The 14,955-nt window shown below is 59.4% G+C and overlaps 1 protein-coding gene across 1 annotated transcript; it reads right to left on the reverse strand.

The window, feature by feature from the left end:
• Nucleotides 1-637: 637 nt before the first annotated feature.
• On the reverse strand, nucleotides 638-9,944 carry DLL4 (delta like canonical Notch ligand 4). Its single transcript, XM_059913578.1, has 11 exons — nucleotides 9,508-9,944; nucleotides 9,127-9,396; nucleotides 8,575-8,632; nucleotides 7,526-7,789; nucleotides 7,052-7,112; nucleotides 6,835-6,965; nucleotides 5,142-5,311; nucleotides 4,739-4,958; nucleotides 2,880-3,582; nucleotides 2,260-2,368; nucleotides 638-1,724 (listed from the first exon to the last, which is right to left on the reverse strand). The coding sequence occupies exons 1-11, from the start codon at nucleotides 9,571-9,573 to the stop codon at nucleotides 1,719-1,721; spliced, it is 2,058 nt and encodes a 685-aa protein (XP_059769561.1). The 5' UTR covers nucleotides 9,574-9,944; the 3' UTR covers nucleotides 638-1,718.
• Between the last annotated feature and the right edge of the window lie 5,011 nt (nucleotides 9,945-14,955).

Raw genomic sequence — 14,955 nt, forward strand, 5'->3', positions numbered from 1 at the left:
CAATCAACTCTAGCAGCTCTGGGCAGACCAGGCGCCCAGAGCCAGCTCTCTTGCCCAGCTGCAAGGAGGACAGACCCAAGGCAGATCCCCCTGGCACAAAGACCAGTGCCCTGCCGGGGCTTAAAAATGAGCAGGCTGCCAGTCCATCTAAAACCCTGCAATAGCAGGAGGAAGAGCCCAGATGTCATCATGGTCGGAGACCCCGCTCTCTGACAAGAGAATCCTTTCGAAAAGAGGAAAACAGGCAGGTTTGTCTCCTTCCCCCAAATTCCTGTATCCCCCAGGCTGACTAGGGTGTCCATAAGCTTTTTCAGACTTGAAGAGAGAAAAGGGGGATAGATTCAGGTCAGGGGGCATAACCCCCAAGGAATGGTGGGAGCATGAGGGGGAAGGGGGGCTGCAGCCAACCTCAAGCCATAAGACAGAGGAGGCTGGCCCAGGCTGGGGACGAAATGGGTGAGGCCAGGTTCCCCAAGAACTAGAAGAGGACAAGGGCCTAGAGCACAGCAGGCCAAGTCCAAGTGCACCCAGGTGCCAGGGGTGCGGGGGGGCAGCCGGCAGCAATATGAGAAGGGGAGTCAGAAGGATTCCCACTCTGCCATCACAAAGACAGGACCCAAGAAGTACTAAACTCCTGTACACATCTGTTCCATATTATAAATACACATTATATACAAAATAATGTTATAAAATGTAGAAAGGTCAGTGCTTCTGATTCTTAAATTATCGAAATACTAGACTCCAAAATAAACTACAAAAAAAAAAAAACAAACAAAATAAAAACTCATATTATTGATTTCTGAAGATCGGCTTCAAGGGTAGTCTGGGGGCAGTAGTGGGTGTGGGCAGAGCCCAGGCTCGAGGCCTTAGGAATGGGCTTGAGGGAGGAAAGGTCCTAGGTGGCGACAGCACCCAATTTCTCCCTCACTGGAATTTCCATCATCACTGCCCTGAGCTCCCCAGTTAGGCCTGTTGCCTCTGGCTGGGAAGAGGGGCAGGCCCTCCACATATCTGCTCACAGGAGCCCAAGGCACCCACGGCCAGAGGCTGTGGAAGCCAGGTAAGGCTTACCAGTATCCTTCCCCAGAGAGCCTGGGCCAGGGAGAGGCAGGGATGGTGTTAGGAGCAAGGCCCACATGCAGCGGTTGGAGGCACGGGGCAGAAAACGCTCCTCCCGCTCCTCTCAGGGCGCTCACCTCACCTGCAGGGACACTCCTGCCAAGAGCCGCACCAGATGGTTTCCTGGCCCACAGACGGCCCTGCCCTTACTGGCCTCCTCTCTCCTCTCTGATTTGGACCCAGCTGTCACCATGGAGCCTGGGCCAAGGCACTTTTGGAAACACAGATGCCAGTGGAGGCCACAGCAGCTCCGGGCCCCACGGGGCCACTGCCACTCTCTCTGGAAAATAGGCCAGAGCCCCAAAGGAGCCCTCTGAAGGCCACTGCTGGCAGGGCGGGTCCAAGTGGCACCTCTCCTCTCCTCTGTTCCCCTGGCTGGCGTGGCTGCCAATCTGATGCCAGACAAACACCCAAAGATGTGGAAGGGTACTGCATCTCTTGGCAAGTTCACAGTCTGTCCAGTTCATGCCATTCCCTCTTCCTCCTGAGAGCAGCACGTTGCATATTAAAAATGTCCCATCCAGGATGCAATGTAAACAATGCAGAAGGAAGGTCCAGCTGCTGGGGCAAAGCTGGGATGTCCTGGGGAGGCTCCTGCCTTATACCTGGGGAGCATGTGGAGAGCAGGAAAGTGGGTTACCCTGGGGTACAAGCACTCCCTCCATGGTTGCCCTGGGCCTCCCTGAGAGAAGCCAGTGAGGCAGGTGGGGTGAAGAGGAGGTGGGAAAGCCTTCCCAGTCTTCTGCCCCAGCACATACACATGCCTGGAAGACTGTGCTCATGAGGTGGGCCAGTGAAGGAAGCCAGTGAGTAGGGGCAGGAGGGGCACAAGGCAACCACCCTCACCCACCAGCAGCTGGGAAGCTGCGCCTGAGAGCTGGCCGGGTGCCATGGCCGCCCAGCCCAGCACTAACACAGCAGGAAGAGACCGGGCTGGCTCACCACCACGGCTCCTGTTTCACACCCTCTGTGGCAACGAGGCCAGCAGGGATCCGAGAGCCACTGAACCCAGCCTGCCAAGGAGGGGTTCCGACCCACCCTTCAGGAGCGGCCCCTAAGGTCAAGAGTAACCGGACCACTTTCTCATCCCCTAAAGGCAGGAGGGAACATGCTAGAAGGGAAGGAGAGCCTAGCACTCACCTCTGTGGCAATGACACATTCGTTCCTCTCTTCTGATATCAAACACACAGACTGGTACATGGAGTCCCTGGGGGAGCATATCGCTGATATCCGACACTCTGGCTTTTCACTGAGGGAACACAAGACAGGCCGGTGAGGGAGAGATGGAGAGAGGGCTGGAGGGAGGTGGGGCGCTAACCTGGACCCCGGAGAGCCAAAGGGAACTGGCAGAGGTGGCTCTGGGAGAAGACACAGGGACTGGGGGTGCCCAGTGCTAGCCTGGCGGGCAGTTAGCTACAGGCCTTAAGAGAGCCACAGGACCCCAACCTTCCCAGAGGGTCTCAGGCCTGGAAAAGGCCAGTTTGCCACTGGAGGCAAGCCATGCCGTGGGAAGATGGGGGTCACAAGTGACACAGTGTGGACACTTGACATCTGTGAATGAATGAACGAGTGAATGGGAAGGAGGGACAAAGGGAACCTGGCAGAAATCTTGTCGGAGGATCCTCCTGTCAGCAGCAAGAGCCCCTGTTTGCTTAGCAGCAGTCAAGGGCCTGGTGCTAGCCTCCCACCTGTCCTGGGGGAGCCCAGGCAGTACCGTGAGGGGGTCGCTGGTGAGCCCTGGGCCTCCGGGTGCTGCTCACCTGTGTATCCGCAGTGGCGCCTTCTCCCCTAAGCTCTTGTCACTGTGGGGATACTTCCCGGGCAGGATCCCCCGCCCCAGGGGCCCTGGGGCCAGATTATAGTCCAATGTGTGGTTCTGTTGTTTGCCACAGTTGGACTTGTCCAGGCCACAGTCCACTTCCAGCTCCTTCTTCTGGTTTGTGTTCTTGAGCTGGGCGGCGGGGATCAGGTTGTCCTTCTGGAAGTCCGACAGGTTGTTCATGGCCTCCCTGCTGCCGTCGTCGGGCCGCCTGAGCCGCAGCTGCCGCACCGCCACTGCCACCATGCACAGTAGCACCAGCAGCACCACCAGTCCCACGCCCAGGGAGACAGCCACCCAGGGGAAGCTGGGGGGCATGCTCATGGGGAACTCGCAGCGGCTGCCCACAAAGCCGTAGGGGCAGTTGCAGACGAAGTTGTCCGGGGGGAGGCCGGCGTAGCAGGTGGCCCCGTTGAAGCAGGGTCCTGAGGCACAGGCGTTGGTGGGCATCCGCACCTCGCAGCGCCGGCCAGAGAAGCCAGCAGGGCAGGTGCACGCGAACCCGTTCTCCAGGTTGCGGCAAGTGCCGCCGTGGACACAAGGGCTGCGGCCACAGTCGCTGATGTGGATTTCACAGTGGGCGCCTGTGAATCCAGGACGGCAGCGGCACATGCGGTTTGGACCTCGGTTCAGGCACTGGCCCCCTGTGGGTACACATGGGCCACAAGTCAGCAACCTCCTTGGACCCCCCGCTCCCCCCGCTGCAGAGGGTGCCCCATCCCGAGAACGGACGTTGTCCAGGAACTCGGCCAGCATTCACAGATTCCAATACAAAGAGCTCTGCACAAAGAGTCAGGAGACCTGCAGTTGAGGGTGAGCCTGGTCCTCTACGCCTCAGTGGGCTCATGTATAAGAACTACCAGCATCTTACAGAGCTTTACAGTAGAATCGAACAGGTATGCTTGGGTTTGAATCTCAGCTGTCTCTCTCTAGCTGGGGATTTGGCACCCGTTGCTTTATTTTATTTCTAAGCCTCATTTCCTCATTTGTTAAATTGGAGTAGAATGCTGTCTCCTCTATAGGAGATCTTTGAAGGTTAGGTAAGGTGATGCATGAAGGCAGGAGCACATACCTGGTGTACAGTAAATGCTCAAATAGATCTATTACTGTTTCATTTAATCTTCGCAACATGAGAGACAGAGGACGGGTTCTATATTTTCCCATTCAGTGATGAAGAAACTGGCTCCAGGGAGTTAACTAAGTGATTAGCCAGAGAGCAGATTCCATCTCAGCCCTTCCAATCCCTCTGCAGCTCCTAAGGCTTCTCTCCTGCATGGTGCTGTCTGCCTGCCTCACAGAGGGTCACCAGAAGACCAAGGAGACAAAGATAACCAACATGCTTGGTGCCCCCCAAAATGCTGAACATTCCAGACGCCTTATGCTGTGCCAGGCTCACTGTAGCCGTGGGGCGAGGTGAGGCCTCCAGGAGCAGGGCCCTCACCGTGCTAGCCTCTTTCAAGGACGGACACGAGGCCTCCAAGATCCCTCTCTCTAGCCCAGGACTTCCTGGGGAGGGTCAGAGGCCACCCCAGCCAGGTCAGGACATGGGACTAGGAATGGAAGCCAGGCAGGGTGCATACCGCTCCGTCTCCAAAGGCCTGCACCCACTGCTAACCTGCTCCTCTTCCAAAGCCACCCAGATGATCAAGCAAGCTCTTCACCATCCAGAGCAGATGGGGATCCGTCTCAGCCTGCCCAGAGTGACAGACAAGGCCTCTCTCCTCTCTCGACCCTCCCTCACCAGAAAGTTCTCTTGGCCCCAGGGCCAGTCCACCAGGTTAGCAAGGCAACAGGACGCACCATTGGCACATGGATTGCTGGTACACCTGTCCACTTTCTTCTCGCAGTTGGAGCCAGTGAAGTTGGGGGGACATTCACAGGCATAGCTGGTCCCCTGGTTGCGCTCCCGACAGGAGCCCCCATTGAAGCAGGGAGAGTCGGCACAACTCAAGGTGCTGTGTTCGCAGTGCAGGCCATAGTAGCCCGGGGGACACAGGCAGCGGTAGCTGTCCTCCTGGTCCTGGAAAGAGAGCAGAAAGGGGCCAAAGTCAGACCTTTGGGGGCAGGGATTCCTGGCAGGGGGCTAGGCCCCACCTGCCCACAATGCCTGCCCATGGGTGCACATCCACTGGCCGCCTGGGGTGGGGATGCCTGGGCGCCGCCTGGCCAGAACTCTGCCTTCCTGCGTTGGCCTAGGCCTCACCTTACAGCTGCCTCCATTGCGACAGGGGTTGCTGTCACACTCGCTGAGCTCCAGCTCACAGTCCACGCCAGTGTAGCCTGGGCGACAGGTGCAGGTATAGCTCCGCTGCCCACTGTTGGAGCACGTCGCCCCATTCTTGCACGGGGAATGATGGGTGCAGTAGTTGAGATCTGCGGAGACAGGAACCGACTGGCTGAGCAGAGCCAAAGAGTGGTCCCAACCTCCAGGCTCCTTGGAGTTCAAGTTCACTGTCCATGTTTGGCCCAGAGGCTTCAACTCAAAGTCTTCCGGGCCCAAATACCCTTCCTCTTCCCCCAGTGAAACCGGGTATATTGAAGCACCTAGAACCATATCTGAGAAGTGCAATCAATCAAAGTTGAAAAAACACAGTTGGACAGTTAACTGCCCACAGGTAAGCTCACAAGCACTGCAGCCAGGGGAGAATAAAGGTAAAGAAGAGGAGGCACAGCAAGGCCACATGTTGAGGAGGAAGTCAGAAAAGGCTTCGTGGAGGAGGGGCAGCTGAGGTAAGCCTGGAAAGGGGCTACAATTTTAACAGGTGGTAAGAGTAGAGGGGAGGCGAGAGCCACGATAAGTGGTTGCCAGGCGTTTTTTACAGCGAAATGCGTTACGAGGGTATTTTGAAATTTAAGTATTTGTTTTCTTATTTGGGAAGGACAGGGAAGGAAAACCAGACAGAGCAAATACAGGGACTGTAAGGGCTCTGTTTGAATAAGATGAGTATATGACTGTGTCACCTGGGAGCAAATGTGGGAAGAGGAAAGAGAGAGGGCAGGAGCCAGGTGTGTGTGTGTGTGTGTGTGTGTGTGTGTGTGTGTTTGGGGCGACTGGAGTGGGGAGAAAGTGACACACACACACACACACATACGAAGAACACAGGGGCTGAATTCCAAGCCCCTTGTTGCCAGCAAGTCAGGGCCCAGGCAAGTCCTTTCTATCCTGGCAAGCGTCCTGCCCACCCTACCCAGGCCTGTGCTGGTGTCTCCATGGCAGCAGCCACCCCATTTGACCCTGAAAATGGGAGGCACGCGCTGCAGCTGGCTATGAGGATGAAGGAAAAAAGGCCCCCTCCCCCATCATTGGGGCTGGCAGACCCCTGTGCAGCCAAAAGAGTGACCAGCCCCCTGAACACCAGGAAGACAGTGTGGGCTTGGGCAGCTGCCTGGCAAGTGCTACTGGGGAAAACAAGGGAGGCTGTTTCTGCCCCACCGAGAAGGCGGTTAGATGTCACTCCGCCCAGAGGCCCAGCTCACCCACAGCCTCAGGGCAGCCAGTGGGCACACCCCACCAGACAGCTGTTTAGGGGAGAGCTGCTCAAACAGCCCTGGTAGGTAAGCAAACACTTAGGGGGTTAATAGGTAACTACAAGGTAGAAAGAGGAACTGAGCCCGGCATCCCTCTCTCTGGCCTTGCTGGAATTTATGAGTGCAACCTTCAGGTTGCCAACATGTCACCCTCCTGGCTTCTCCAGCCACCCTTCCTTCCCAGCACCTAAGGAAGAAGGACCCACCATCTTGTTCTAAGCCAGTTGTTAAGATCCTTACAATCCCAAATTCCTTGAAGGATAATGGGAAAGCCGACTCAGCAGTCATTGAGTAGGAAGGGTCCAGGTGACAACTCTGGTTCCCATGCCCTGCCCAGCTCTCCGTCCCCTCTCTTTGCCCTGACTCACCTTGGTCACAGAATAGGCCTCCCCACCCCTCATCACAAGTGCATTGCCAGGGGGTGCTGCAGGTGCCATGGCGACAGCCGTTGTGGGGGATGCATTCATTGCACAGGCGGCCCTGCCAGCCTGGGCGGCAGCTGTAGAACAAAAGAAAAGCTGAGGGTGAGGTGAGGGCCTGGACAGGGGACGGCTCCCCCGTCACCGCTTCCTGTCCGCTACTCACATGCACTCTGCTGGCTTGCTGCAGTAGCCATTCTGTTCATGACAGCCCGAAAGACAGACAGCTGAGGAGAGAAAGTGGCACTGGGTGAGAGTGGGATGACAACGACTCTGAAGTCCCACTCTCCCTCTCCTGGCCCTGGGGGTGCCCCCCAGCTCTCCTGGGCTCAATTCCCACTCCTGGCTTCCCAGAGGAGCCATGGATGTCTTAAAGAGAAATGATGGCACAGGGAAGGAGAATCCAGGCTGGATGGAATGCAATTATGGGGTCTTTGTGGGCTTTAGCACGACGGGGAGGAGCACTAAGAAGAGGGAGGGCAGAGTCCAAGCCCATCCTAAGCATCCCCAGCTGTTACTGAGGCCCAGTTAGTGGACAGCCCAGACCCGCTCTCCAAGGGAGGCAGGCTGCAGCCGAAAAGATGCCACTGTGTTTGTTCCGGGGACCCCCCTCCAGGCAGGTGGGAGCTTGGCTGCTTACGCTGTTCGCAGTACTCCCCAGTCCAGCCGGGCAGGCAGGACAGGCTGCCATCTGGCTGGCACACGTAGTGGCCGAAGTGGTCATTGCGCTTCTTGCATAGCCGTGAGCAGCTGTCCCCATAGTAGTTGTCACTGCAGATGACCCGGTAAGAGTAGCGCAGCCTTGTGAGAGGGCTGGTCTGCTCATCCAGTAACCAGTTCTGGCCCACAGCTAGGGAGCCCTGGATGGCGATCTTGCTGATGAGCGCGTCTGGTGGCAAGGCCTCTGAAGGGGCAGAGGGCCAGGTCAAGGAAGGGCAGCCAGTCCCCAAGAGTGCCAGCAACTGCTGGATCAAACCAGTTGTCCAGATGACCCCACCTGCCAGCAAACGCAGGCCAGAGGAACCCAAGTGTCCCACTGCTTAGCTGCTCTGTGTGTGCATGTGCAGAGGGCCTGATACCATTCAAAAAGGGGACAATAGAAGGATGTTAAGATATCCCAATGTTCTGGAGGCAGATAGGCAGGGGAAAGAGGAAAAGAGGTCAAAATCGGGGGGGGGGGGGCAGAAAAAAGAAAAAGAAAAGCTCTCCAGGCCTTTGAGGACCCTGGGAGCAAGGGGTCCTCTGGTGCCCATTCAGGGGTTCTGCCCTCAGAGATGGGTAATGCTTTTCTTTTTCCTTTGCAAAGTGAGAATTGTTGTGCTGCTGAAATATCCTTTTCCTCTGTGTCAGAACAACATCCCAAAGCCATTATTCCCTTTCCAAAGGAGCGGAATTCGCGAAAGGTGTAAAATACAGGAAGGGGCCCGTCAGCGGCGCTGGCAGCTTCGGCCTTTCTCACCGCCGTGCTCCCCGCGTTCCCACGCCAAAAATAACCCGCAGGAAACGCAATTGTGCTCAGAGTCCAGGCAGCGAGCGGAATCCGAGCGTCCAGCGCGGGGCGCAGCTCCCGGCCTAGCTAAGCGTCCTGCCCCCCACGCCCCCACCCCGCACTTCCCCCGCCTATTACAGATTAACTCTTTCGGCGCTGCGCCGTGTCGCCCCCCTGTGGCCGCGGAGCGAGCTACTCACCTGGCCGCAGGTCGTCTCCTGGCGCGTGCCAAGCTTCAATGATGAGTGAGAAGGTACCCTGGGAACGGAAAGGAGGGGGCGGGGAAAGACAGAGAGAGCGAGATGAACAGGGGATGGTGGGGGTGCCTTTCGGCAGCCGGTTTAATTAATCTAATTGCAGGATACAGTTACTGCGCCCGGGTCTATGTAACGGGTCTGCACTCAGCATCGCGCGCGAGCTAGGAAGGCGAGAGAACCCCGGGTAGGAGGAGAGTTGAGGGATGAGGGAATGTACGCGGGAGTCTTTCTGAGATGGAGCACGCGCCGGGGTTGTAGGTGATGAAAATCGTATCCCTAGCGCTGGGAGAAGATAGAGCGTAGAACTGGGAAGAGATAGACTGGTGAGAGCCTACAGGAGGGTGAGGTCCCAGGAAAGAGTCGGAAAGAAGGATCAGAAGAGTGCCCCCCCTTTTGTTGGAGGCGAGCGAGGCAATCTAGGGAGAAGGCTTTGGTCCCAGGGAAACCCCTTCTCTCGGCTTTCGTGACCTCCCAGGGCGCCCAGGCTGTGCTCACCGGCCAGGTGAAATTGAAGGGCAGTTGGAGAGGGTTGCGTCCCCCGCCGCTACTGTCGTCGCCGACGGCGAAGGAGTTGGTGCCCAGCACAGGCGTGGAGACGCTGCCGAAGGTGCAGTGCCCGGGCGAGACGACCGCCTGGAAGTGCTTAAGGCAGACGCGGAAGAAGGTCCGGCAGCCGGGTTCGCACGGCCGCCCGCTGGCGAGTACGCCGCGCTCGTTGGCAAACTCCTGCAGCTGCAGCTGGAAGACTCCCGAGCCGGCCGCGCGCTATTGCACAGGGACCGAGGGAAGGAAGAAGGAGAGCGGTCAGCTCGGTGGACGCCAGGGGCTCAGGCCCAGGGCACGGTGGGAGAGGGCGGAGGGGGCGCGGGAAGTTACCTCCTGCCAAAGTGCCACCAGCAGCAGTAGCGCCCAGCCAGAGGCGCTACGGGTTGCGGCTGCCATTCCCTGGGGCGTCGCTCTCTCCACCCGCCGGTTGTGAACCTTTCCCACGCGTCCAACCGCCGGAGGGGTCCCTGAAAAGCCAGGCTCCGCTCGGGGTTTTCCTCCCGTCTCTCCTTCTCGCTAGCTCCGCTCCAACTGCCGCGGTAGGTAATCCAGGTGAGGGCGGCTGGGTGGCGGCTGCGCTGAGGACGTGTCCTCGGGCTAATCCTGGAGCTGTAAGCAGGCTAGTGTCCGGGTACACTGCACTGAGGCGGCTTGAGCTGCAGCTCTTGGCCTCGAGTTCCCAGCCTGCGCTCAGCGCCGCTACTGAAACCTGCGCTCTCGGGAGCTTTCCTTATATATATTGGCTCCTCTCTTCACCCGCCTGTCACTCAGACTCGTGGTCACTCTCCCCTCCCCTCGGGCCTCTAGCTGCTACAGCCCCAGCGCCGCCCGGAGGGGGCCTCCGCCCGCGCCTTCCCCCCTCCCAGCCAGCCAGTCAGGCACAGGTCCCCGCCCCTCTGTGCCGCTCTCAGCCCCTGGGTCCCCCAGCTCAGCGCGTGCCGAGGTGACCAGTTCTCCGCAATCGCGTGGATACAGGCCGAGACCCCGGCTGTGGGAGGACAGGAGGAGGGCCAGGGGGAATGGGGCGGGAGGTGAGCGAGTGGTTCCCGGATGGTCGTGGGGGCGGAGACACGGGGGAGTCCCCGTCGGCGGTGTGACCACGGCCGGCGTTAGTTACCTGCAGCCCTCGAGCAGGTAAAAAGAACTTAAGCTCAGAAAGCGAAACCAGTGCTAAAGGACTCCGGTCTCCTTCACCTTCCCGGAACTTAGGGAGCCCTGGCGTCGTCGGCCCCCAACCTGTGAGCGTCCACCCCCCCGCCCGCCCCCCCCCGCGCGCAGCAGGGAAGCCAGAGGACGCATTAACCTCTCTGTGGACACTCCGTGCTGGGCGAGGGGCCAAGCATCTAAGACTCGGGGGCTCGGCCCCTCCACCTGGTGGGCATCTCCCTCCCCAGTTATGGGGGGCGTGTCCAGCGCGTGCCTCCTCCCTTCTGCCTCCCGCCTGGGCTCCGCGCGTGCCAGTCCCCAGACGCGTGGTACCCGTGCTGGGGGTAGGAGGGCGTGGTCCCCGAGGTAGAAGAAGGGGGGCGCGTCCTCAGCTGTATGGTAATAAGGGTCTGGCCCCGCCTTCGGCGCCTCTCCTCACCTGGGTTTAGCCTCAGCTCCAGAGCCCACCTTCTCCACCCCCAGCAGCCTCAAGCCTCGGCCCGCGTCCTGTCGCTCCGTTGGGGCAGGGAGGAACTCTCCTGACTGCAGAGTTGGCTCGAGCCACCAGAGAGTCCAGGGGCTGAGGCCGGGCAGACCCGGGTCCTCTCCTCATAGGGCAAAATGTAGGGTGGAACTGGAAGCGCGCGGACTCGTATGTGTTTCAGGCGGCTTCACCCGTCTCGCCTTCTCGGCTCCCCCGGGTGGCCCCACTTCTCCGAGCGGCGGCAGTGCAGCTGCTTTCCCGGAACCGGCGTGATCCCCGGAGGCTTTAGACCGGGGAGGGCCGGCTTCTCTCAGTGTCGGGGGTGCAGAGGAGCGGTCTCTCTCCGCGACGCTGAGGGCGGCGGGGGCCTTGTGGCTTCAGCTGTCAGCCCGCCCGCACAGCGATGGCTGTCGTCGGGCGATAAGATCGGCGCTGGGGGGAGAAGGGACGCGGCGCGGGCCCGGGGGAGTCTTGCGGGGGGCGGGGGACACGGCGCGGAGCCCAACAGCTGCCTAGGCCGAGCATGGTCTGATTTTTTTTTTTTTTTTTAACTTGGTGGTGGTGAAGGATTGGGGGAGAAGCATGAGAAACAAGAGGTTGGGAGCGTGGGTTGGGGGAGGGGTGAGGTGAGGAGACGGGCTCCGGGGTCCCCCACGCATGGCCACCCCTCCCAGCCACCATCTGGCGCGAACGGGTTGGCGTGGGGAACCGACGTGGGGCGGGGGCCGGCAGATGGGCCCAGGCTGCGCTCCAGAGTTAATGTAGGTTATGGACAGGCGGAGTCCCCAGGCCCGAGGGAGGAGGAGCCCAGGACTTGCCTCCCAGCGATCCTGACCAGTGGGTTCTCTGCCCATCCTCTACGGATCCCTTAGTCCTGCCTAGGGTGCCAAAGAGTGCCCCTCGCTTTCCTCTGAGCCGGCATCCAGCCCTACCTAGTTCTGTCCGCTTCCACCCCCAAATCCTGGCCTGGGAGTTCATAAAAAACTCGCTCCTTTTCTGGATCTGGCTCTTGCCTGACCCTCAAGGGAGACATCCAGTCCCACAGGAGACATCTCGCTCAATATTGGTAGATCTGGAACACTCTCTATCCCTCACACACATCCGGACTGATGTGCCCAAAAGCACTTTGCAAACAGTCAAGGACCAAACAAAAGTATTATCATTACCCTCAGAGTCAAGAATTCTTGAAAGGGATCCCAGAGATAGAAATCCTCTGACCTGTAGGGGGAAAGGGTTAAATTCTCTTCACCATCCAAAGGCATTCATGAAGCACCTATTTGCTACGCGGTGCTGTCCCAGAAGTTCATTTACTCCCCTAGGACTCTAGGACGCCGCCCTTGGCCCTGACTACCCACTAGCGCTCCAACCTGCTGGGGTCCAGCTTTGCCCACATTTGCTGAGCAGGAGAGGGTCGCTTTGCAGGCAGGGAATAGAAATGCGAAGGCTCCACAACTGGGACTCCTCCACTTTTCTCCCACTCGTGACTTGTGGAAGGAAAGACCCAACACGTGTCCTGGGGGCCCCCAGGAACATGAGACTGTGAGGCGATCAGAGGCCGCAAATCACAGTGGGGTTGGACCCACGTGGACGTCTGACGACCCTGCGCCTCCGCAGACGCTCGGCCACGCCCTGGAGAGGGGGCCTGGATGCAAGGTCCCACCAACCTGGGCTTCCCCGGACTGACTGTGGGCCCTCTGATGGTCCACAGATCCTCATCGCCACGAGCACCCGCAACATAGCCCAGTGTCTGGAGCCACAGGGTCGAGGCCTGGCTTCAGGCAGGCCCACAACCTCCGCCCCAGGGGCCTTCGGCTTCGGCCGTCCTCTCCGTTTGGCCGCTGCATACAGCCCCCCCAGCAGGCAGAACCTGCACCTGGGGCCAGGAAGCGCCAAGGTTGTCTCGCAGCCTTGCACCCAAGCTGACCCCTGGTGATTAGGGTGCGACTGGGGCCGAGCAGAGCCTCGGGGCCCCCCCTCCCCCACTTGGTAGCCTAGGCGCCCTCCCCAGGGCTGCCGTCGCATCTTCCCGGCTTCCAGCGCTCTTTTGCAACCCGACCCCCGGGACAGCGTTCTCCGCGGGACGAACTGCACCCAGGTAGGAGCGCGATAGGGGCCGGGCTACAGCGCCCGCCGGGCAGGCCAGGGGAGGGGGAGCTAGCCTGGCTAGGGCGGGGCGCTTAAGCCTTGAGGGGCGCCGCTGAGGTCGCTGCGGGGAAGGGGCCACGTGCAGGGAGCGGCGGCCGGGGAGCTGCACAGAAGGCGGGGAGATTTGCAAACTGTTGCTGCCACATGGCTGCTCCATTCGATCCATTCACATTGAAATGAGGCCGGCGCGTGCCTCATCTGCCGCAGGGCGCTGCCACGCGTCAGCCCGGCCCGCCGCATGCCAACTGGGGCAGTGGGGCTGGCAGGGCCTGGCAGCCGTGGGGGCGCAGCCCGGGCCCTGAGGCCAGGCGAGGGCGGGCGGGGGAGGGGGGGGGGCGTGCAGCGAGCTACCCTAGCCTCTCGGGCGCCGCAGCTTCGCGGACCTTGGCCCTGCAGTTGGGAGCGAGCCGACGTGAAAGGACCAGGGACCGACGGGTTTCGGAGGGGGGCCAGGATCGATGCCGCCGCTCCCCGCAGATGCGCCCCAGCAGCGCTACTCTCCATCTGCCGCTGCTCGCACCTGCCGGTCAATAAATCGATTTTACAATTTAATGCAGCAGCTTCCCGCCCGCCTGGGACAGATGCCGCCGCAGAACCACCTCCGCCCTCGCCCCTCCCCTCGAGGGGCGCCAGCGGTTAGGGCCGGGATTCCCGCTCGGCAGGCGGCGCCCCGCCGGGCCGCGTTCACCTCTCTCTGGAGTCCTTACAAGGAACTGCCTGCTCTGGGTCTTTCCCGCGGGACAGAGTGTGTTCCCCATAGGACAGGCCTGAGGCTGGTGGAGGAGAGAGGAAGATGATGACTTGGTGGTGGCCTTGAAGACTCATTTGGGGGCTTCACAGGGGGAACAGAATGCAGTGGCTGATGATAAGATGTGAGAGCCCCTGTGAGAAGGAGGAAGGGGTAGCACCTGGGGCATGGGCGCTGATAGCCACTGAGTTCTGAAGAATCTCCGCGAGGCAGCCCAGGAGGGTTGAGATGGAATGGGGCCTCTCCCCACCCTCTGCTTGAGTCGAGTGAATAAGCATGACATAAACCTGGCTCTCGGCACTTCGCAACCCTAGGGTCTTGGACTTGTAATTTAACTATAGCTCTACACCTCAGTTTTCTCATATGTGCAGTGGGGATAATAATGATAGCCACCTGGGAGGGTGACGGATTATGCATTTGCAAAGGAGTTCCAGGAGGAAAGAAAGGAAAAAGGAGACCTGAAGGCAAACAGTTACAAAGGATGAGGCAAAGGAGCAGAGGGTGGAAACAAAGAGAGGAAAGCTAGGTGGGGCATGGAAAGGAGATGGACACTGGAAAACCTCCACTGTTAAAGGCCCTGTGAGAGCCTTTTGTGGGAAGAGGCTGTGACACGGTTCTCAACTGGAAGGAGAAGACCGGAGATTTGAGAATGGGTTTGGATAAGAGATGGTTTGGAAGACCCAATTGCCCATGGCCAGATGACCCTCCAACCAGGGCCAAATGTAGGTCTCAAGCTGGCACCCTTCCTCCTTCACGGTGATGTTTCAGAGCAGAGGCATGTAGGAGGAGAAGTCAACTTCTGAACTGCCCTGGTCATTGAGGCTCCCGGCAGCTCAGGGGTCTCAGCCTTCCCCACGTCACCAAGAGGGCACACAGACTGGGCTGGGCTGTCCACTGGCTTATGGCTCATGACTGATGACCCAAATGTCCCAAGGAAAGGATGTCCAAGTGGGTGAGACCATTAAACATGAGTCAGAGTGCCTGCTCTGCCTTCTCATGAGATCAGGAGGGCTTCCCACCTTCTCTCTGCCAGGCTCCCAGGAGCCTGAGGGCCTAGGCTAGCCCCATACTCTGTCTCCTTTACCTTCTCAGAAGGCCGGGGCAGATGGTGCCTGGGGCTGAGGCAGCTGCTGTGGACTGAGCCCTCTCCTTCTCAATGAGAACAGCTTTGGCCTGAAGAGACCATGGGCCCAAGAGAGAAGCAGCTGAGGGCCCCTGACCTGAGAAGCCTCTTTTAACTGTGTAGGAAGGAAGT

The sequence above is a fragment of the Balaenoptera ricei genome, chromosome 2, assembly GCF_028023285.1.
Source record: "Balaenoptera ricei isolate mBalRic1 chromosome 2, mBalRic1.hap2, whole genome shotgun sequence".
NCBI lineage: Eukaryota > Metazoa > Chordata > Mammalia > Artiodactyla > Balaenopteridae > Balaenoptera > Balaenoptera ricei.

Coding starts and splice junctions, on each gene's coding strand:
- DLL4 (XM_059913578.1), bottom strand. CDS start 9,573: ATGGCAGCCGCAACCCGTAGCGCCTCTGGCTGGGCGCTACTGCTGCTG. Junction 8,633..9,126: donor CCTTCAATTTCACCTGGCCG/GTGAGCACAGCC, acceptor TTCCGTTCCCAG/GGTACCTTCTCACTCATCAT. Junction 7,790..8,574: donor AGGAGACGACCTGCGGCCAG/GTGAGTAGCTCG, acceptor CTGCCCCTTCAG/AGGCCTTGCCACCAGACGCG.